This window comes from Gekko japonicus, unplaced genomic scaffold (assembly GCF_001447785.1).
Source record: "Gekko japonicus isolate JY-2015 unplaced genomic scaffold, Gekko_japonicus_V1.1 scaffold318, whole genome shotgun sequence".
Taxonomy (NCBI): domain Eukaryota; kingdom Metazoa; phylum Chordata; class Lepidosauria; order Squamata; family Gekkonidae; genus Gekko; species Gekko japonicus.
The window spans coordinates 185,725-207,758 of record NW_015167541.1 but is presented as its reverse complement, the minus strand read 5'-3'; the positions used below and the strand labels follow the sequence as shown (position 1 = coordinate 207,758).

General features: G+C 43.0%; 1 protein-coding gene across 1 annotated transcript in view; it reads left to right on the top strand.

Annotated features, from left to right (window-relative positions):
* Positions 1 to 22,034, top strand: part of ARHGEF28 (Rho guanine nucleotide exchange factor 28) — a 167,027-nt gene that overhangs the window by 106,148 nt on the left and 38,845 nt on the right. The window contains exons 23-31 of the mRNA XM_015413585.1: positions 1,537 to 1,791; positions 3,673 to 3,749; positions 7,812 to 7,990; positions 10,162 to 10,250; positions 13,549 to 13,731; positions 16,637 to 16,768; positions 19,389 to 19,471; positions 20,421 to 20,459; positions 20,573 to 20,620. Of these exons, the coding sequence (XP_015269071.1) occupies positions 1,537 to 1,791; positions 3,673 to 3,749; positions 7,812 to 7,990; positions 10,162 to 10,250; positions 13,549 to 13,731; positions 16,637 to 16,768; positions 19,389 to 19,471; positions 20,421 to 20,459; positions 20,573 to 20,620 (1,085 nt within the window). The remainder of the gene's footprint in view (positions 1 to 1,536; positions 1,792 to 3,672; positions 3,750 to 7,811; positions 7,991 to 10,161; positions 10,251 to 13,548; positions 13,732 to 16,636; positions 16,769 to 19,388; positions 19,472 to 20,420; positions 20,460 to 20,572; positions 20,621 to 22,034) is intronic.

The following is a 22,034-nucleotide window of genomic DNA, read 5'->3' as shown; positions in this document are numbered from 1 at the left end:
ACGCAGCTTGAATTTGAATGCTGTGTGTGCTCTCTGCACCTTTTTCCCTTCTGATTTTTCTCCTAGGAATTGATTAGCACAGCACTCCATTACAACTGCATTACAAAGAGAAATGACCAAAAAGCTGCAGGTTTCCCATCCTATCTTCCCGCTCACTTTACATCTCTGGTCAATTTCATTCACCACTGACAATCCCCCCCCCCCCCGCACCACAAAAATGCACAAAGGACTGAAATCTATTTTTCTTGCACTGGAGATGCTGCCATTTGCCTTCTCCACAATACCCCAACCAAACCTATATCAGCCAGGGGATTAAACGATTCCTTAAATTCCACCCCCTGTTGTGTGGGTTTTTTTAAATTCAGTAATCTGAGACTAGTGAAAAGACTCCAGTTGCAGGAGTTTGATTAACGTTTTATCATTAGTTTCAGATTGCTGAATAAAAAAATTATAGGACAGGTAAAAAATTTGAAAGGTGTGCAAGAGAATTCGGTCCCGTGTCTACAGTGGTACAAATGGTTGGATGGGTGGAACAGGTTCTCAGTAGGCGGTGAGGTTGGCATCAAGGGGCAGGGAAGTTCAGGGAAGTAAACTCCAATGCTTCCATTCTGCTTTTTGGTTCACATCGACTTGGAAGCAAAGCAAAATAAATAAATAAATCACCTCAAAACAGCAATCAGAAAATGCAGGAGGAAAGTGAAAAGAATCAAAGCCAGCATGGAAGCAATGCCAATATGTGCAGAAGTGAGAGAAAAACCCAATGGATAGGTGACCTAAAAGCAAAGGAAAAATTACATGTGTAAAGTGGAAATGCTCCTAGACCCTAGGACCTACAGATGTATAACCTAGAGCCCAAACAAAATTTTTCTGGACTCCCTACAAACTTGTAGCATGCCTTCCTCCATACAACCTCATGAAAGAAAAATGTCCATTTGATTTCTGAAATGAAAAAAAAATATTATGGCAATGGGCTTGCAGAAAACTGCTGCATGGGCAGAAGTCACACACACGGACGATCTAAAATTACTCCTCACAGTTTTCTTGCACTAAGCAATTCTGCTGCTACTATCCTTTCCACATGGAAAAGATTTAGGTCAAGGTAATCTTTTTGATACACTTTCAGAAACAAAATAAATAAAATTATCAGCAGTTTTACGTTCCAAACTATTCACTGTACATTTCATTGTACCATACGTGTGTTATTTCATTAAAAATTATGTCGAAGAGAGGTGTGTTGGTGCAGACCTTGTGCTGTTGTTTGCACAAATGAAAATACACTAAGCACATTTCTCTTTTTGCTCATACATCGTTGGATTCAGGCCTTTGTTTGGATCCTGCTCTAGGGCAGCATCCTATGTCGAAGTACAAAAATTCACAGTATTTTTAAGGATGCATACTATTTAATCTATAGGTAATGAATCATGCACAGAGATAATCTGAAAATTATATCTCTTGTTTGGGACTGTGAAATTCCACTCAAAGGCCTTCCTGCAAGTCCTCTATTTATATATATATATTTTGTTTGGTTTTATACAGAAGGAACTGAAGAACACCAAGATTTATGTAAAGCCCTTGGTCTAATCAAGGATTTGATTGCAGCAGTGGATTTGCAAGTCAATGAATATGAGAAAAAGCAAAAATTGCTAGAAATTCTCAGTAAGGTTGAAAACAAAACGTGTACCAAGTTGAAAACTGGCCATGTTTTCAGAAAGCAAGATTTGACCAAGAAAGAGAGGACCCTTCTGCATGAAGGTTTAGTCTATTGGAAAACAGCTACAGGACGTTTCAAAGGTGCTTGACCTTTTAATTACAAGTTAATACTTTATGGGATTTTTGAAAAAGGAATGTTTATATTGTTAACCATGTGCATTTGGAAAAGTAGTCTGCGTGGAAAAAAGTATTTTGTGTCTGGAAAAATGTACAGTAAAAAAACGAACAAGTGGGGGACATCTCATCCCCCCCCCCCATTATTTCCTCCTAACTTTTCCTGAAATCCCCCATGCCCTTTCCCTCTTCTTGTTTCCTACTCTCTGCCAACTTATCTGTTCTCTGTCTTCAACTTTCCCTCCTTGTCTCCCCTCTGGAATCCTCTTCCTGGGAAAAATCTAGCTGAGTTGAATGGTGCCACTTAACAGGCTGGGCCCAGTTGTGTGGTGCCAGCCAGGATAGACACAGTTGCACAGTGAGAAACCTGTAAGGACTTTTTGAGGGGGGCACCTCACATTCTCCTGTATCCCTCTTCCCATTTCTTCTTTCATCCTCCTGCCTGCCTTCATATCCTAATCCCTCTCTGCTTTCCCTCCTTCCCTTCCCATAACACCTTTTCTCTGGGAAAACTATGGTCAGATTATGCAGTGCAAGGGGCACCTTACTTCCCCATGTATCCCATTCCCCACTATTGCCTCTTTTCTTCCTCCTAGCAACCCCTATATCTTAACCTTTCTCTTGTTTCTTCTTTCCCTCCTACCCACCCACAAACTTACCTTTTATCTGTCCCCACATCTTGAGCTATAATTATCATTTATTTACTTCATTTATTCCCCACCTTTGTTTACTTCATTTGTTTACTTCATTTATACCCCAAAGCAGCTTACATCATTCTCCTCTCCTCCATTTTAATCTCAAAACAACCCTGTGAGGTAGGTTAGGCGGAGAGCATGTGACTGACCCAAAGTCATCCAGTGAGCTTCCATGGCAGAGTGGAGATTCAAACCTGGGTCTCCCAGATCCTAATCGAAAACTCTGACCGCTACACCACTCTGGCTATCATGGTGTGGCTGCTGTTAAATAGTAGCAAGCAGCTGGGCTTGGGTGAGTCATACAAATTGTGTGGCAGCTGCCAATGAGTCTTCCCTCAAAGGCCAAAGCAACCCTGGAAAGTGCCCCTCCCCCCTCCCCATGCATTTTACTAACATAAACCAAGGCTTGAAGGCTGGCAACTCCTACAATTTTCTGACATCCCCCTCTCCCCCCCACCGCTCCATGGAAGACTGATCAACTGCGCTTTTCCAGAGAAGTAATGAATCAGAACAATAATTGGTCGGGTTGCAATATGACTTGAAATCAGTTTTTTTGTCTGATAGCATCATAATTCTCAAATCACTTTTAGGCTTTAATTTTGTCCTGAAAATGATATGCAGCTTATAATTAAATGTACTTTCTGGTGAGGCAGTTAATGTGGGGAGCCAGTTTGGTATAGTGGTTAGGAGCGTGGCCTGTAATCTGAGAAAACCGGGTTTGATGCCCCACTTCTCCACATGCATTTGCTGGTATGACCTTGAGTCAGTCATAAGCTCTTTCAGAGCTGTTCTCTCAAGGGCAGTTCTCAAGAGAGCTCTCTAAGCCCCACCTACCTCACAGGGTGTCTGTTGTGGGGACGGGAAGGGAAAGTGATTGTAAGCCGCTCTGAGACTCCTTCAGGTAGTGAAGAGTGCTATATAAATCCAGCCTCCTCCTCCTCCTTCTGAAGTGAAAACTTTATAAAGTCCAACTGTCTCACCTTCATTCCAACATTAGGTTCTTGTTGTTGACTAAGGTCAGGGAACATTTTATTAAAAATTGTTTTTGGAAAGGTGCCTTAGAGTTTATGAGCAAATCTTGTAAGCATTTTTCTCCTTTAAGTCTGTGTTTATTTCTTTGATTTACATTATCCATTTTCTTTCTTTTTAAAAGATATTTTAGCTCTGCTTCTAAATGATGTGATGTTATTTTTACAAGAAAAGGATCAGAAATATATATTTGCAGCTGTTGTAAGTATGGACATTTTAAAAAGTTAATTTATGCTTGGATTAGCTTAATTGTATGTTGTAGTTTCTCATATCCTGGCCTTTTCACTTGGTAATTGCATCTCTGATTCTTGATTAATAGCCATAATTATGACTACAACTGAACCTTTTTATCAGGGTGAAATTCACTTTTATTTTACTGAATATAAAATGTAAATATGTTTCACTGAGTTGCAAAGAGGTTAGTCTCTGAAGATGGTCTTTTGTACAAAGTTTAGATGTCATCTTTAAGGCAGGTAAACATTAAGCAGTTTTAAGTTTTAATATTGTTTTAGCAGCATTCTAGTTTTTAGTAGCAGGGCATCATTAGTTTTAGCCTGTTGGTTCAGGAGTGGTGTGTGGACCATCCTGTTTGCTTTTTGACCTGGCGGCAATGCTCCCTCTAAGCTGTGGAGTTCTGTGAGCAAAAATTCTACTTTGTGAGCTACTGGCATTAAAGTTGTGAGCAGGTGATTTGACTACTGCATAAATTAGTTTTCTCTGGAGCCCTCCTTCCTGAACTAAGACAAGTTTAGATGTCATCTTTAAGGCAGGTAAACATTAAGCAGTTTTAAGTTTTAATATTGTTTTAGCAGCATTCTAGTTTTTAGTAGCAGGGCATCATTAGTTTTAGCCTGTTGGTTCAGGAGTGGTGTGTGGACCATCCTGTTTGCTTTTTGACCTGGCGGCAATGCTCCCTCTAAGCTGTGGAGTTCTGTGAGCAAAAATTCTACTTTGTGAGCTACTGGCATTAAAGTTGTGAGCAGGTGATTTGACTACTGCATAAATTAGTTTTCTCTGGAGCCCTCCTTCCTGAACTAAGACAAGTTTAGATGTCATCTTTAAGGCAGGTAAACATTAAGCAGTTTTAAGTTTTAATATTGTTTTAGCAGCATTCTAGTTTTTAGTAGCAGGGCATCATTAGTTTTAGCCTGTTGGTTCAGGAGTGGTGTGTGGACCATCCTGTTTGCTTTTTGACCTGGCGGCAATGTGGAACATCAGGCGGACCTGGCGTGCATGACCAAGACCTGGGTGAGGGAGGGTGAGACGGTAGCTCTCACCCAGCTTGCCCCCCTGGGTTATTCGGTCCTTCGCCAATCATGGACTAGGGGGAGGGGGGGAGTGGGAGGCTTACTCCTTCAGGGCGCTCCAATCCGTGGGGATCGCGGGCTTAGAGTGTGTTGGCATGATGCTGGAGGCTGTGGAGAGTGTGGCGATCTGGCTGGTGTACCGACTGATCACCCTAGACTGATTGACCTGGGTGATATCAACGTCCATGCTGAAGACGCAACCTCCAGCCGGGCTACGGACCTTGTGTCATCCATGGCAGCGTTGGGACTCTCGCAGTTTGTATCGGTCCCCACGCATCGGGCTGGTCACATGCTCGATTTGATCTTTGCGGCGGAGGGTGGCGGTGGATCGGATTTCTGCTGAGGCAGTGCCATGGTCCGACCACCTGGCCCTGAAGGCCCGTCTGAATTTTCCACCCCAACCTTTTGTAGGCGGTGAGCAGATTTATGCTCGCCCGCGAAGCCAGATGGACCTGTTGCAGTTTCAGAGGGCTCTGCAGGATCCGAGGCCCCCTGGTGGCTCGTTGGATGAGCTGGTGGAGGACTGGCAAGTCCGGCTCTCCGCAGCCATCAACGAGATCACTCCCAGGTGTCCTCTCTGGACTTGACTGAGGCGGGCTCCTTGGTATACCCAGGAGCTGTGGCTGATGAAGCGAGAAGTGAGAGAGCTAGAGAGACGGTGGCGTCGCGCTCGTGACGAGGCATCAAGAACATCTTATAGGACGTTTATGAGATCCTATGAGATGGCAGCCAAGGCTGCTAAGAAGGATTTCTTTGCAGCTGAGATTGCATCTGCAAGCTCATGCCCGGCCCATTTATTTAGTACAATTCGGTCCTTGACAGATCTGCCACAGGGGAGGCGAAATGATAGGGAATTGGACATTGGCTGTGAGGCTTTTGCGAGCTATTTCACAGATAAAGTCCTGACGCTCCGTTGCGACTTCCCTGCCACGATTGAGACAGTGAGCGAACTCGAGGCCCCTTGCGAGTCTTCGGTTCCGGGTTTAGAGTGCTTTAGCCCACTCAGCCTGGACGAAGCTGACAGATTGCTCGTTTCTGTGCGCCCAACCACATGCGACCTTGATCCGTGCCCCTCCTGGCTCATTAAGGCGGGTCATGAGGGGTTTCGAGGTCCTTTGTGGGAGATTGTCAACAAGTCCCTTACTGAGGGACGATTCCCCGGAGCACCCAATGAGGCGATGGTCCGCCCTCTCATAAAAAAGCCATCTATGGACCCGGCCGAATTGGCCAACTATCGGCCGGTGTCCAATTTGCCCTATTTGGACAAATTGATAGCGAGGGCAGTGGTGACACAGTTACAGGGCTTTCTGGATGATGCTTCAGTCCTGGATTCCTTCCAGTCCGGCTTTCGCCTGGGTTACGGGACGGATACTGTTCTGGTTGCCCTGACAGACAATCTCCGAAGGCATCTGGATCGAGGTGGTGTGGCGGCATTGCTGCTGTGAGATCTGTCGGCTGCAAATCAGCTGCTGACCCACCGCCTCGCCGACTTGGGGATTCAGGGGCTTGCCCTTCAGTGGTTTGCCTCTTTTCTCCAAGGTCGGGGACCAAGGGTGGCAATTGGGGATCAGCGCTCCTGAAGGCATCCTCTTGAGTGTGGGGTGCCTCAGGGGGCAGTGCTGTCCCCAATACTATTTAACATTTATATGTGCCCCCTCGCCCAGATTACTTGGAGTTATGGGCTGGGGTGTCATGAATACGCAGATGACACCCAGCCAATGTTCCCTCTAAGTTGTGGAGTCTTGTGAGCAAAAATTCTACTTTGTGAGCTGCTGGCATTAAAGTTGTGAGCGAGTGATTTGTCTGCTGCATGAATCAGTTTGCTCTGGAGCCCTCCTTCCTGAGCTGAGACAAAAATCTGTGAGTTGGGGGCTAAAAAACTGTGAGTTAGCTCATGCTAACTCAGCTTAGAGGGAACACTGCACCTAGCTCTATCTAATGTTGGGCGACCTGTCAGACTCGGACCCGGATGACCTTCATCGGGCAATGCAAGCTGTGCCTGGTTGGCTCAGGCTGTGTCGACTGAAGCTAAACCCAGCGAAGACAGAGGTCCTGGGCTTAGGTTGGGTCGGTTCAGGGTTGGGGCTCCCTCTCCCGACCTTCGACGGGGCGCCTTTGGTGCCAGCGCTGAGGGTTAGGAGTTTGGGGGTGCTCCTGGACTCCTCTTTAATGATGGAGGCCCAGGTAGCAGCCACTGTCAAGTCAGCCTTCTACCATCTGCGGCTGGCATGGCAATTGGCTCCCTACCTTGACCGAGATGACTTGGCCACAGTGATCCACGCGACGGTCACCTCGAGGTTAGACTATGGCAATGCTCTCTACATGGGGCTGCCTTTGTCGCAGATCCGGAAGCTGCAGCTGGTGCAGAATGCAGCAGCCAGGCTGTTGATGGGTCTTTCTAGGTGGGATCACGTCCAGCCTGTCTTGAAGGCGCTGGACTGGCTACCAATAGCGTACCGGGTCCGCTTCAAAGTGCTGGTTCTTACCTATAAAGCCCTACATGGCCAGGGTCCAGCATACCTAAGGGACCGCCTTTCCCCATATGTTCCCCCAAGGGCACTGCGATCTGGGGCAAAACATCTTTTGGTCATCCCAGCCCCTTGAGATGTTAAATATGCTGCGATTAGGGCCAGGGCTTTTTCGGTGGCGGCTCCTATCTGGTGGCACGAGCTCCCGGAGGCGATCAGGGCCCTGCGGGACCTTATGCAGAGAGGTTTATAATTTTGTTTTAATCAGGTAGAAAACATTTAAAGTGTAGCCAAGGATTTTGTGATGTGTTGCAAGGAGCAATAAAACAACAGTAGAGGCCATAAAATGAACATTTTATTCATACAAGTGCATGATATATCATTATTTACTACCCCTTTACAGACAAGATCTAATTTGTCAAAGCAATTATACTCCTGAGGTTTTCCTGATAAGATTCTCTTGTTTGTTTTATCTTCCTTATGTTTAGGACCAAAAACCTGCTGTTATAGCCCTACAGAAACTTATTGTCAGAGAAGTAGCCAATGAAGAGAGAGGGATGTTCCTAATTAGTGCATCATCCACAGGGCCTGAGATGTATGAAATTCATACCAGTTCCAAAGAGGAACGCACCCATTGGATGAGGCAGATTCAAGAGGCTGTGGAGAGGTACAGGCTATCATTCTGGGCATTATGTATTGCTTTTGATTTTTTCCCCTTGTTTTATTCAGTGTAAGAATCCTCATCAGAATTTTGCTGAGCTTAGCCTTGTAGGTTTTGATTATGGAAAGAAAATAACTTTATTTGTTATTGTTAACAAAATAACTTTATTTCTTCATTGTTATCTAGTCCTTTCTCCAAGGATCTCAAGGCAGCATATATTGATTTCCTGTCTTCCATTTTAACCAAACAACAACCCTGTGTGGTCTTTGTTTAAGCTGAGAGAGAGTGACTGGCAGCCCAAAGTCACCTAGGGTGATTTATGGCATTGGGGGGGGGGTTGTCTTCCTGATCCTATTCCAACCACTACACCAAGCTGGCTCTCAGTTTTAATATAAGATCATTTTAGGAGTAGTATTAGATCGTCATTAGAGGCAGTGTTAACTTATGGGTATTAAGTGAATGAGCCATTAAAGCACTTTGAAAGTTTGTTTAGCACTATTAATAATACCACTATTCACAAACTAGGGTCTACTAGGGTATTTCTGTGGAAAGAAGGATTTCCATCCATGGAATGTAACTTTCTTACCTCCCCCTCCCACTGCACCTTAAATGCCCCCTGAAATGCTGTTTATTGAGTGAGCTCCTGTCTCTGGTCCCAGCTCCTGCCAACCTAGCCGTTCGAAAGCAAGAAATTGCAAGTAGATAAAAAGGTACCACGTCAGTGGGAAGGTAACAGTGTTCCATGCACCTTGGTGTCTAGTCATGCCGGCCACATTACCACAGAAACATCTTTGGACAGCACTAGCTCTTCGGCTTGGAAACAGAGATGAGCACCACACCCTAGAGTCAGATTCTACTGGCTTTCGAGCAAGGGAAACCTTTACCTTTACCTTTTACCGAGCCCCCAGTAATAGGGATGCTACAGTCTTCACCATGAAATTAGTTTGCCATGTGAACGTACCATAATCAAAGGTAGTAAATCTGGTGAGCCAATCTTAAAATTGGTTCATTAGTCCAGCAAATGGCTGATCTCCTTGCGAATTTGCCACCAGCAAGCAACGCTTGCAGATCAAGACATCTGAGCTGCTCCCTTCATTGCAAGGTTGCAAATAAAACAAGGAATGGATCAAAAAACCAAGGGAATGGGTCAAACACAGAGCCCCAAAGTAGAATGAGTGGCAATCCTCTTTCCTAGGACTAAGCCTCATTAAATGTAATGGGACTTATTTCTGAGTTTGGGACTGCACTCTCAGTCCCCAAGACATGGAATGATAGCCCCTAGACTAGAATGATGGTCCCTGCAATGGGAATGAGTGCTTTTCCAGGGCTGTCTTGGCCTCCCAGTTGGTCTGTTCAGATGCAAGTCCCTTTGATTCAACAGGCTTATTCCCTGGAAGAAGGTCACATTCCACTGGCAGAAATCCCTCCAATTTTGGAAATGTTCTGTTAGGTCCACACCACTGTCAGTATAGTATGAGTCTGATAGATCTGTGATGTGGCCTTGTTTGGGATACTGAGTGCAGTCTTTTTCAACCCAAAAGGGTATTGCAGAACTGAAATGGGTACAGAAAAGCAAATCAAAACAAAAATGCCTAAAAACTACAAACTCTTTAGAAAGAAAGGCAATAAAGGGGGCCATGATAGAAGTTCATGCAGTTAAACAAGATGTGGAGAAAATAGAGACACACAACTCCCCCCCCCCCCATAATATGGAGGTCACCTCATGAAGTGTCAGCTGTGAGAAAACTCTTTTCACAACTGCTTAGGACCCTGATTCCGACTGGGAGCACAGCATGTGTGGAAAAGGGGCTTCAGCCTTCCCCTGTACTGATTTTCTCACCTGGAATAACTGAGGGGGGGGGGAGGTGCTGTTTCCCTCACTGTAGTGCTGCCTATGAAACCCACCAGTACATGTACAGTCACCAAAGGTCAAAGAGTGCCGCCATGGAGGTTCTTTGGTTCAGGACATTGTGATATGACAGAAATGGTTTATATCTTCTGTCTGCATACTGGTAGTCTTGGATGCAAATGTTTCAATGCTTACAGGTATACGACTACACGTGTGTGTGTGTGAGAGAGAGAGAGAGATTAAAAACATGCATGCATGCACACTTAAGCACCTTCTGAAAGAAAGAAATGGATTTTGCTTTATTTATATTTGAATTTAATCACTGAAGCTGTCCAGAGGAAGAAGGAAAAACGAATGAATCTGATGAGGACCGAAGAATAGCTGAAGCCAGAATAGCTAAAATTCAAAAATGTCAAGGTATGGTATTTGTCCTAGTGCTCTTGAAATAAAAATTTACTATGACAAAAAAATTAGGAATATGAAAATTGAATTTATAACAGAAATAAAGCAGATTATTGGCTAAGACTGACAACCTAGTTACTTATTGCATATATCCATGAAACATGCTAGATATTGAAGTTACTGATACACAAAGGTGTGGAGAAGAATGAGAGAAATACTAATACTATACTAATTGCACACAGAGATTTTTCTTCATTTCATCAACTCTAGTTGTGCACTTTCCCCCCACATGATGTCATCCTTCATTCCTGCACAAATCATGAACAGTCTGTATTTTTTAGTAAAAAATCCCAAAAAACTAAAAAACATTTTCCCCTGGCATGGCATTGTTGGGACATACAAAGAGGATAAATGGGCACAAATCAGATATCAGAAGTCACAAGACTGAGAAACCTGTAGGGGAACATTCTTCAACCTTCCAGGACATTCAATGGCTGACATCAAAGTAACTCTTTTATTGCAAAGGAACTTCAGGAACAGAATGGAAAGGGAAATAGATGAATTATAAGTTATTACACTTGGAACAAACACTCTGCCAGGACTTAACAGGGATATTGATTTCTTATTACATTACATATGCTAATTTACTTAATCCTTACATATGTATTCTCACCAAGAAGGGCTATACATCTCCTATATTTTAATGGGTGTTTAAAAAATAGTCTATTATTATAGTGATTGTAATGCAATGCAATATTTTGTTGATCTTTGACATAAAACTACACCCTAGGAAAAGGATTCTGTCAGTTAACTCCATGTTTTAATGAAGCAAAATTTTATTTTTTAAAAAAATCTCAGTTTACTACTCTTAACAATTAACAATATAATTGAATATGTAATATAATTTGGAATGGAAAATTTAGATGTAATTCTCTGCTTTGGGGACAAGGAAAATTCTGTACACAGCCAAAATGCTGTAAAGTTCGCCTCCATTCTAGAAAGGAGATGAATGGGGTCTAAGGACTGGATTCTCACAATTTAGGGGACATCAGTCTCCAGTTCTGACATATTTATTACCTGTGTTGTCCCAGCCCAAACACATGATAACCAGAAACCGAGCTTGTCATTCTTTTGATCCATTTTAAAACATCTTTACTATTCTGCATACTAATTTAACAAGCCACATACAACTATGATCTGTAATTCCATTTCATTGTCTGACAAGGTGTGTGTGCACACGAAAGCTCACACCTAGAATAAAACTTTGTTGGTCTTAAACGTGCCACTGGACTCTGACTTTGTTCTATTGCTTCAGACCAACATGGCTGCCCACCTTGATCTATTATTTTCAATGTAAATGACTACAGTAGGTCACCCAGTACCTTCCAGCAGCTGACATTACCAAAGGATTCAAATATTGTGCTGTTCTTGAGCAGTGCTACACATTAATTGATTTTTTTAAAAAAGGTCAGGTTTCTTTCAGGAAGTCAATTTTGTAACCATTCTTGAGTCACCTGGTCTTGATTTGCCTATTCTTTTTTTTTTTAGCCCCCCGGAGGGGATTTGTTATAGCATTTTTTAATAGACTACAAACTACAACAAAAAATTGGAAAGGGTAACTACATCTAGGGAGAAAGTAAAGAAAACCACAACTAACTAAAAACCCAAGTATAGGAGATCATAACAACAGCTTATATAAATGTTAATCTTTAATTGCTAGTATTACTTTGAACATAGTCGGCTATGCTAAATTTTTTATCTTTTTTGCCAATGTTTTATCCATTTAAGAGAACCCCCAGAGCATCCCATAATAAAACTAAAGTTTAAAGGCACAATTCAGAGTCCTTCAGCCTTCATTTTGTCTTCATTTTTCTAATCCTCAATTTATATGTACGCTTGGGGGCAGCCGCCCCCTTATCAGAGAGTCCTTGTCGGAAGACACCGAGTCCAATTCGCCACTGGATTTGCTGTCATCTTCCTTCTCGACCTCGGCTGGCTCTCTCAGCCGCAGTCTTAGGAACTCATGTGCTTTGGAAACAGAGTCAATCTTAAATTTTTATATTTCCTTCTCTTTTGTCTTATTTCAAATGTAATGTCTTTTAGAATCCTGATGGTGTTGTCCCCGATTTTCAAGGGTGTTCCTGTAGTTGCTTTCAGGATAGAATCCTTCACATGTCGCTTTGAGAATCTAGCCACTATTCCCCCAGGCAGATTATTCTTTTTGATGTACACGGAATAGGACCTATAGACCACATCCATTTCGCTTGCAAGATACTCTGCTTTCAAATCTGTAACTGGGGCTAATGCTTCACTCAGGAATTGCTTTAGACTCTCACCTTTTAATTCTGGGACCCCTTGAAACTGTAGGACCAAATTTGCTTTTTCCATTTGCAGCTGTAAAAGTTGTACTTTTATGAATACTTGCTAAAGTCTCTGAAATACGCCCACACGCTTATCCGCGCTCTGGTATGCTTTTTCTTCCTCTTCCCCCTAAGTATTTCGTTGCTTAGTTCATGCGTATGGGAGGGCCCCCTCCCCGCTCGCTTTTTTTGCTGTTCCCAGGGGTAGCTTTCTTTTTAAATTAACATTTCGCTTTAACCCGACTCACAGTTCATTGTTGGTCATACGACCTCGCTCAGCATACGTTCAAAATACTTGATCTCCGACACTTGTCCTGATCAGCGGCTCTAGATCCATATGGACACTCAGCGGCAGGACCGTTGGGGCGGAGGAGCGCCACAATTCCCCAGTATCACACTGGCGACGAGGCCACCCCCTCAAAAACCCCATGGCTAGGAGCCTTTTGCCAAGGCTCTTGGGGGGGGTAGCGACCCGTCGCCCCCCCTCCTTTCCACTGGTGCGCAGATCACATCCCCGGGAGGTCCGGGAGATGCATCCGCCAGGGTGTTGCCATAAACCGGAAGCTCTTGAGTTGCCTATTTTTACATTACCATGCCATCTGGCTATTACCAGCCTGGTGCAATGCTGTTTGTTGTAAGTTCTGGACTTATCTCTTCCCCATGCCTTTGATGGGTATTTCAGATCCTGTTTGTGGGACCCCTCACACAGAATGTGATTTCATTTGTCTTTACGTGGCTTTAACCACATGGGATTTAGCTACAGGTAAACAGCTTGCATGGGGCTGCAGATCAGCATGAAGGACCCCCAATACGGACTGAAGTATTTATTTTTCTAAAGTAATACTGGAGGTAATAGCAGTCCCAACATATGAATCATTGCCATAAATGTAATAAGCATGGTTGTTAATGTAAACGTGGTTATTAATGTAATATATGTTTTTACATCCTTACAGCAATCTTGAGTAACAAGGACCAACAGATCTGTAGCTGCTTGGAAGATAAGCTTGATATCTATGCAAAGCTTGGAGATATGAGTGGGTTTGAAGATGTTCATGTAGAACCACATTTATTTATAAAGCCTGACTCTGGAGAAACACCTCAAGTAGCTTCACTTCTAGCTGCAGCTCTGAGGGAAGGTAAGGCTGTAAAGCTGTGCCTGTGCTTTTGCTGAGGATAGGTTATCACCAGCTTCATAATTCACTTCATAACACTTTGGTTTGTCTCCGGTTATTCCCCACTGTTCCAGTGCTACTGCTTATGTCTGTTCCTGTTCATAAGCTCATTCTGCAGAGTTTTTGGGCTGTTTTTTGGGTCAAGTTAGTTGTGCATGATTTGAAAGAAGCCTCTTGTTCACCAGGTGCACCCAGACATGCATGTGTGCAGAAACACATGTTTGCTGCATAAGTAGATATGTGTAATGAATTAGTTTTTTAAAAGTGTTTTTAAGCCGTTTGTTACGTTGGAGGAGTAGGTCAATAATCACTGAGAGAAAGAGATTCCAGAATATTTGGACTAATTTTAGGTAGGGTTGCACCAGCTACTTATGGTACTTTTGGGAGCCCATCTATGTGTATGTACATCTTTAGGAGCCAAATATATGCTATTTTAACTGGTTAGTTTTGAAAATTGTGGTTTTTTTAACATAACGTTTTTAATTTTTCTTGTAAACCACTTACAATTAAAAAGTTAATAAAAATAAATGTAACATTCAAACAGGTAGATAGATCCAGGTGGTCAGCAGTGTTAGTGAAGCAATAGAACAAATTTAGAGTCCAGTGGCACCTTTAAGACCAACAAAGGTTTATTCAAGGTATGTGCTTTCGTGTGCAAGGCACACATTTTCAAATACATTGGAATGGTAGGTAAGGTTCAAACTTAGACAGCGACTTAACAGCAAATTAACATGTAACATGATGATGTTTAAGATATGCAAAATGCCCGCAGGCTCAAAAGTGTTTGGGACCAATTCCAGAGCTGAGAGACCACCAGCATAAAAGTGTTGTTCCTGGCAGGGGTCTTGTTGTAGAAAAAGAGCTGCCGGAGCTCATTAGCATAACTCATTAGCATAACTTATTTGCATATGCCACGCCCCCTGACATCACCGGAAGTGACAGAAGGCCACACCCCCTGACATCACCGGAAGTGTGTCAGAAGGCCTGGCTACTTACCCTCCTGCTTCATCCTCATTCCCAAACGGAATGAGGATCGAAGCAGAGGGCGGGGTAAAGAAGGGGGCGGGGCTTCACCACGTGACCGCCCCGCCCCCTAGAGGTTCTCTTCCGGAGCTCCGTACCTGAGAGCTCCCCCCCGACTAGAGCCCTGGTTCCTGGTCATGGCCAGACTTATTTCTGATGGTGGATGGCAACTGCAAAGGAGCCCTTGTTTTCCAGTCTCAAGATTTGGGAGGCAAATATTGGGGAAGATTTACTCTCACCTTAGATACCCCACAGCAAGGCTGTGTAGGACTTTCAAGGTTAGAACAAGCATCTTGAATTTCTCCTGGAAAGTAACTGGCGACAGGAGATCTTTAGAATTAAAATTTAAATGGATTTATATTTTATGCATTTTCCATGAGCTCCTACTTTAGTGGTAAGTTTATCTGTGGTATAGTACTGGAAATACCGGAGTGCATGGATTTCGGATTTGTTTTTGTGTACAGTGCTGAGCGCCATGCATACAAAATAATTGGGCTGTACACATAGTCTATGCATGTGTAAATTATTCTTCTAATGAAGGGAGGAACTTTGCCCTTGCAAAGAGTCTTGATCGATAGCACGAGCAAATTTATTTTCACATATTTTCAGGGCATTTTAATGATGGTGAGGTTGGATAAAAGCCAGTCCACTTACTATAAAATCTGCCTCGTCAACATATTTCCACATCGAGTGCTATTAAAGATTACCCTTTTAGTTCACCTCAGAAAAGCCCTCTTGCTGCTAAGATACTCATTAAAATGTTTATGCATCAGCAAAGACATTCAGAAATTAGGGAACGTAATCTAACAAATGAACAGAATTCAGATTCATTCAGTTAGTAACTCTTCCACTTGGAGAAAATGAAATGGTTCATTCTAGTCACATCAGAGTCACCATCAGGAAGACTTTTTACTTCACAGACATATGAAATAAAGTCAAAATTGTGGACTGATTCAGGACAGCCAAGAGCTCACATGGGGCTTTAGACAAAGGCTGCTTCCAGAAATGGGCATGAAAACACAGCCTCGCTGTGGTAGCATCAGGAAATTGCATTGGCATAGTTTGGAATGGCATCCACACACCTAGTTCCTGCACCATGGGCGATTCTGCATTGGCTTCTCCCTCCGTTGTTTTACCAAACCCATGTTGGAACAGAAATTCCCCTCTGCATTGCATGCTGTTTTCACTTCCTTTGATCGTTGGATTTTATGGTACCTTCTGCATAAATTTATGGCCATTCAGGGGTGACTTTGCAGTCAGTAGGGCATTGCCCCAGAGTATTTTAATGTGGTTTTGAGTTGCACCTTTTCCGCAGTGTTGAGAAAATGTGGAGCGAATGCCAGATGCAGAATCGGTTCATGATTCTCCATGGCACTCCATTGCATTGCACAGGGGCCTTGCGGCCTACACCCGCAAACTGTTTTTTCCTTCCCCCCCCCAGCTATGTTGTGATGCTACAGTGTGCTCATTAAATACATGGGGGAAAAAATCTTTAACAAGTTGACAAGGGAGGAATAGCCCAACCCCGCACACCCCATGGGGGCTGTAGGGCAGTATACAAATTGCTGCTCCACTGACAGCCACCCTGCAGTCATACACAGGTTAGGCATAATGCTGCCTGGATGTTCCCCTTTACTGTGGATGTTTCCTGCTCCCCATGCCAGGAAATGTCCCAATACAGAAGCAGCCAAACATTCCCTCTGTGCCCCCCCCATCTAATTCAAAAGTTGTCTAAAAATAAACCATGTGATCTGCACAAATTTATGAGTGGCCTGGAACGTTGTCCCTCTGTTTGCCTCCCCTCCCCTCTTTGGACTAACCCCCTGAACTCTTGTTCTTTCTACAGTGGAAAGCCTTCATGTAGCTGTAGCATCAACACCGACAAATGACACAAGCCAGGCAACAGATGAGAGTACTAGAGAATCAAGCCTGACAGAAGAGCTTCCTGCAACTGATGTCTGTGAATCTATGACTGACTGTTAGTAAGACCTTTAGCTTTTAAGATGCTATACTTAAATTTCAACATTTTGCTTTTTACATTTCACCCTATCAAAGTGTAAAACAAAACATGTGAAGGAGGCAGGGGGGGAGAGATTGGCAGGGCCAGGCAACTGGAAGCCTCTCAGGCCGCGCCACCGGAGCCGAGGTGGGAGGGGAGGAGGAGAGTGGCCGTCAGAGCTGGAGGGGGAGGGAAGGAGACCTGCGGAGGGTGAAGGAGCAGGAGGAGAGATTGGTGGGGCCCGGCGGCTGGAAGCCACTCAGGCCATGCCACCAGTGTCCAGGGACAGGGGGGGGGAGAGCTTACCTGCTGCTGCTGCCTCCTCCTGCTGCTCTGCGTGGAGCTCTTCTCCCCCCGCGAGTATCGCGGGTTCCTATTTCTATTTATTTATTTCTATTTATTTTCCAAAATTCAAAAGGAATTAATTTTTTTTAGCAACATCCAAGGTTATATTAGGATTTTCATCTGAGAGGAGAAAGGGGTGCTCGCTTCGGAAGCACATATACTAAAATGAGAGTAGGAAGCGGACCACTCTGCTTGGATTAAAATTGAAATTCACCGGCCATGGTAGAATAAAATGGCATCAAATTAGAATATAGAGGGCATTCCAATAGAATATGAGAGATTGAATCTATTTTACCAAGACAGCAAGAGCAAATTCTATCAGAGTAGGGAAGATGCAAAAAGCATCCTCTCGTAACCACAGCTGAATGGGCATTCATTCTAGCAAGTGTCAAAGCTCTGAGCAGACCAAGTGAAGTCAGATTATAAGCATAGAAGGGAAGAGAATCAGGGAGATTCAAAGAAATTGTGAAGAACAAACTCGTCAAGCATGAAAAATATAACTATTGAAATCAATCTGCTTAATCTGGTTTTTAATTGTAATTGCTGATTCAGTGAGCCCCAATTCCTTGACAGATTCTGTGATAAAACCAGTAGCCAACAGTTTCCTGTCCATGATTCTAAGCCATAATGATTTATAAGAATCCTCCTTCAATAAGTCCAGATAGCCGTTGATGCAGAAAAGTAAGTTAAAGTTAAATGCCAGTATCAATGTCCTAGCCTCCAATGATGGCTCACCAAATTCAGTATGCAAAACTGCATCAACAACACAGAATGGCATATTTAGCAGCTTTTTAAGGAAGTAAAGAAGTGGAAAGTCAGTAGATTCCCTGACCACCTTACTTCTTATTTCTACCGCATATAAAATAATAGGGATTACCTTTAGATTAAAAGTTTGAATAGTCCCTGGTGCATATCTCCTCCTCCTTGTTCAAAAGAAGCTCAAAATACCTCCAATACACTGTTTGACTTTGTTTCTCACAGATTTTTGATACAGATTAGATTAGGTGCAAATAAGATTCTGTGATAAAATTCTTTGTTTTAATTCACCCTGCCTCAAGGGCCAACGGTATGTATCAGGAGTCCTTTTTTAAAATAAGAACCACTACCTTGGACTTCTGGCAGTCTACTGTCAAACCTTCTATGTAACAGTAGTCAGAAAAAAGATTTAAGGATCTCTGTAAACTAATACAAGTGTGTAATAATAAGTCTGCATCATCTGCATATAGCAAAATAGGAGCACTATTGTGTGCTAGACAAGGAGGATGACAGGACTGCTCAAAATGGCTTGACAGACCATTTAAGTATAAATTAAATAGATATAGTGTAGAGATGTGCGTTCATATCTACCAGAGCCAAAACTATATCCGAAAAATACCTTATCAGTATTTCAGCTTTCCAAGTGTATCCAGGGTTTTTCAGGAAAACAAAAAAAAATCCTGATCAAAATCTGACTCCTGGTGGGTTGGCAGGCCCTCAGTAACACAGCCGGTTCTCTGCTGAATCAGAACAGTACAGCAAATGATTAGACTAAAGTGGTTTAGTTATATTTCGGTAGGTAATACCATGTTAGTCTGGAACAATTCCATTGAAGTGAGAGGAATTGTTGCTGGACATTTGGGGCTTTCAACACAAATGACAAATATGTTGCTGCTTTCAAAATTCTTTCTTAAATTATTTTCTATTCAAAGTCTATGAACTAAACTGATATGCACTGTTTGATGCTCTGTTCAATTGAAAATACTTTCTCATTTTAGAAGAATCTTAAAGATTTTCATGGCAGATTCTGTTAATAACTTCTGTTGCTGTAATATTGTAATGAATGGATGGGGCCAGTTCACGTGTGCCCCAAACTTGTACATGTAATAGGGCTCCTGACTACATTCAAGGCTTATATACGATCTGCCCACACAAATAGAGCATCTTGTATGTTGAGTCACCCAATTATACCAATTGGGTGGCAAGAAAAGAAAGCCTTTGGAAGTGTGTACTCAGTTGACAGCAATCGGGGTGCTCTTTCAATAGCTAGGAAGCTCTTTGACCTTATAGTGAAAAGCAAAGTGCACAAGCGTGGGCCTATGTTTGTTAATTTGAATAATGTATGCAAATCAGAGAATTCTGTTTCTTGGGTACAACATTACCTCTGTATAGGAGGTTCATTTATTTTATAATCAGAGAATACACTTGATCCATGAGTGCATGTATGTGGTTCACATGTGTTTGACTCTCATCTTTTCCTGATACTTTTAATCACTAGTAACAGAAATAAAGGGAGACGAGCCTTATGAGGCAGATGTTCGTGATCCAAACAGCATAGCAGAAGTTGATGTCCTGGATCAGGTACTGCATTTGAGATGCTTTCTTTAAAATTCATATATGCTCTGCACGTGTACAGGGGTGATGCACAGTCTTAGAATGTGGTATGCCCAGTGCCCAGTCCTTCTCTCTATTCCTACTGCCACTTTTTCCATATCCCATCCTCTGTCAGTTGGATTCACCCCCTGTTCATTAAACAAATTAAAAACTGAATTCTTAAAAAGAATAAAAATGGAAACATATGTTAAATCTTGTATGATTTATTTTGCATTCAGAATTTGGAATTTTTAATGGGACAAGCTACACATTACTTCTGCCACGTTGTCATCATGGGGACTTGCAGCAGGATGTTCCCTCTAAGCTGAGTTAGTGTGAGCTAGCTCACAGGTTTTTAGCTTCTGGCTCACACATCTTTGTCTTAGCTCAGGAAGGATGGCCCTTAGAGCAAACTAATTTATGCAGTAGCCAAATCTCTTGCTCACAAGTGTAATGCCAGCCACTCACAGAGTCAAATTTTTGCTCACAAGACTCCACAGCTTAGAGGGAACATTGGATATCGGCTGTGAGTTCCCCAGGGTAACTCAGTATACAAGTGCTGCAGACCTGCCCCCCCACCACAGTCCTAACAACATTTGAATGTCTGTGGTACTTTTTAATCAGGGTCCTGCTGCAAGTGCCCATGGTGATCATATGGCAAGCGTAATACGTACTTTAGCTGTCAAATGCCGATCCACTTTTCAGTAGCAAAAAAATTACATGTATTTTGTTGTATATGAGGAAAACTAGTGGTGTAGAAATATCTAATTACTATGAATGCATATATTTGGCATTATAAACTATTGGTATTCTCCTAGATTAAGCACATTGGTGCAGTTTCAGAGCTATAGAAATGTCCAGATACTGTAGTTGAGTCGCCAGAAGGTGGCAGTCCAGTTCTACAAAAAAAACTAATTCCACTTCTGTCTGTCTGTAGGAAGGAGACACATGTTTCCCTACTTCGACACAGACTGAGGTGAGTCAGGTCAGCCACAAAACCTTTTGCTGTTGTTTGCTTTAAACTTGCCATGTCTTCTAAACAAAACAAAGCAAAGCAAAAACCTTTTCCTTTTTTTCTCCCCTCTCTAGATTGTACAGACTATCCAGAATTTAACCCGTCTCTTGTACAGTATACAGGTGATAATTGCTTTGGGAACTTTGTTTTTTCATCAGATGCCCAAGACAGCTCACATTTAAAGAAAAATACAATCAAACATTTTAAACTTTGTTTAAACTTATAAACTTTATATTTAGAAATCCTCTGTTGATCATTGTTTTGTTCCTAGTTTCAGAGGGTAGTCATGTTGGCTGGCAGTTAGAACAGCTTCTTTGACTCTCGAAAGCTTATACACCAAAAACCGTGTATGACTCTAGGTGCTCCTGGACTTGATGCTAGCTGGCTTTTTCCTGACAGCCATGGCTCCTTTCCTTCTGCTTGTGCTGCTCTTCATCCATTGCAGAGAGACATGCTGTGGAGCATGTTTCTGTGACCCTGGGGCTTTTCTGCTCATTGAGAAGGGCTGCCCTTGCATGAACAGAAACCCCTTATTCTAGAGAAACCCACTTTGTGCCAGAGAACAGTGCTGTGCAAGCCAAAATAAGGGATAGGATCCAAGTGTATAAGCCTGGTCCATCACTTTTGGCAGGGGCCTTACACTGGCCTTTTACTAGTTTAAGAAGAAGCAGTTTAGCCCCACTGGATTTTTATGCAGGAGGAGCAGAGGGTCTCTGTTTGTTTGGGATGGCATGAGTGAGCACTAATATATTTTCAGTGGGAGAAGCCCCCACTCAATAGAGTTCCACTGTCTTCTTGATGGTACTGTATAAGGGCCTAACCACATGTTACTTTTTTGGCCAGTTGGGTTGGGGTTCCCCAGACCTAACATACGTTCCCTGCAGTCCACAACAGCTGTGGGGAAAGGGATTTTTAAACTCCTCAGGAGCCTAGAGCCGCTTAGAACTGTGGCATGGGGAGAGGGGGAGCTCCTGCCTCCCCCTCCATGTCATTTTCCAGATCTAAAAGAGCCTCTGCAGGGAGTTATTTGCATAACTTTTAGAGCTTCATGTGGAGCATGCACAGCTCCAGAGTTATTCAGATCACTTCCTGCCAGTGCCATTATGGATCAGAAAAATGGTGTGGAGGGGAAGGCCACAGTTCTGAGCAGAATTGGGCTCCTGGGGATTTTAAAAATGCTTCACCCCACAGCTGCTGTGTGATTGCAGAGGAAGAGAGTTGTGTCCTGGGAACCCCAGCCCAACTTACCAAAAATGCATCATGTAGTTTGAAACTGAGGCTTTTAGGAATACTTGAGGATTGTATTTCAGGGGGCATTATAGGTTGCTGTGGGAGATTGGAGGCAGTGAAAATCTAGGCAAGATCCAGTCCACATCATTTTATTATGACAGCTTTTCCTTGGAGTCAGTTCATGGGTGATTCAAGTTTGTGAGCTCTGATTTGCCTGTGGACCACAAACATCAGCAGTGCTGGTTCTGTTTCTTGCACACACCAGCAGTGAGACAGAGTAAGGAGGAAACCTTGTTATGAAGAGTG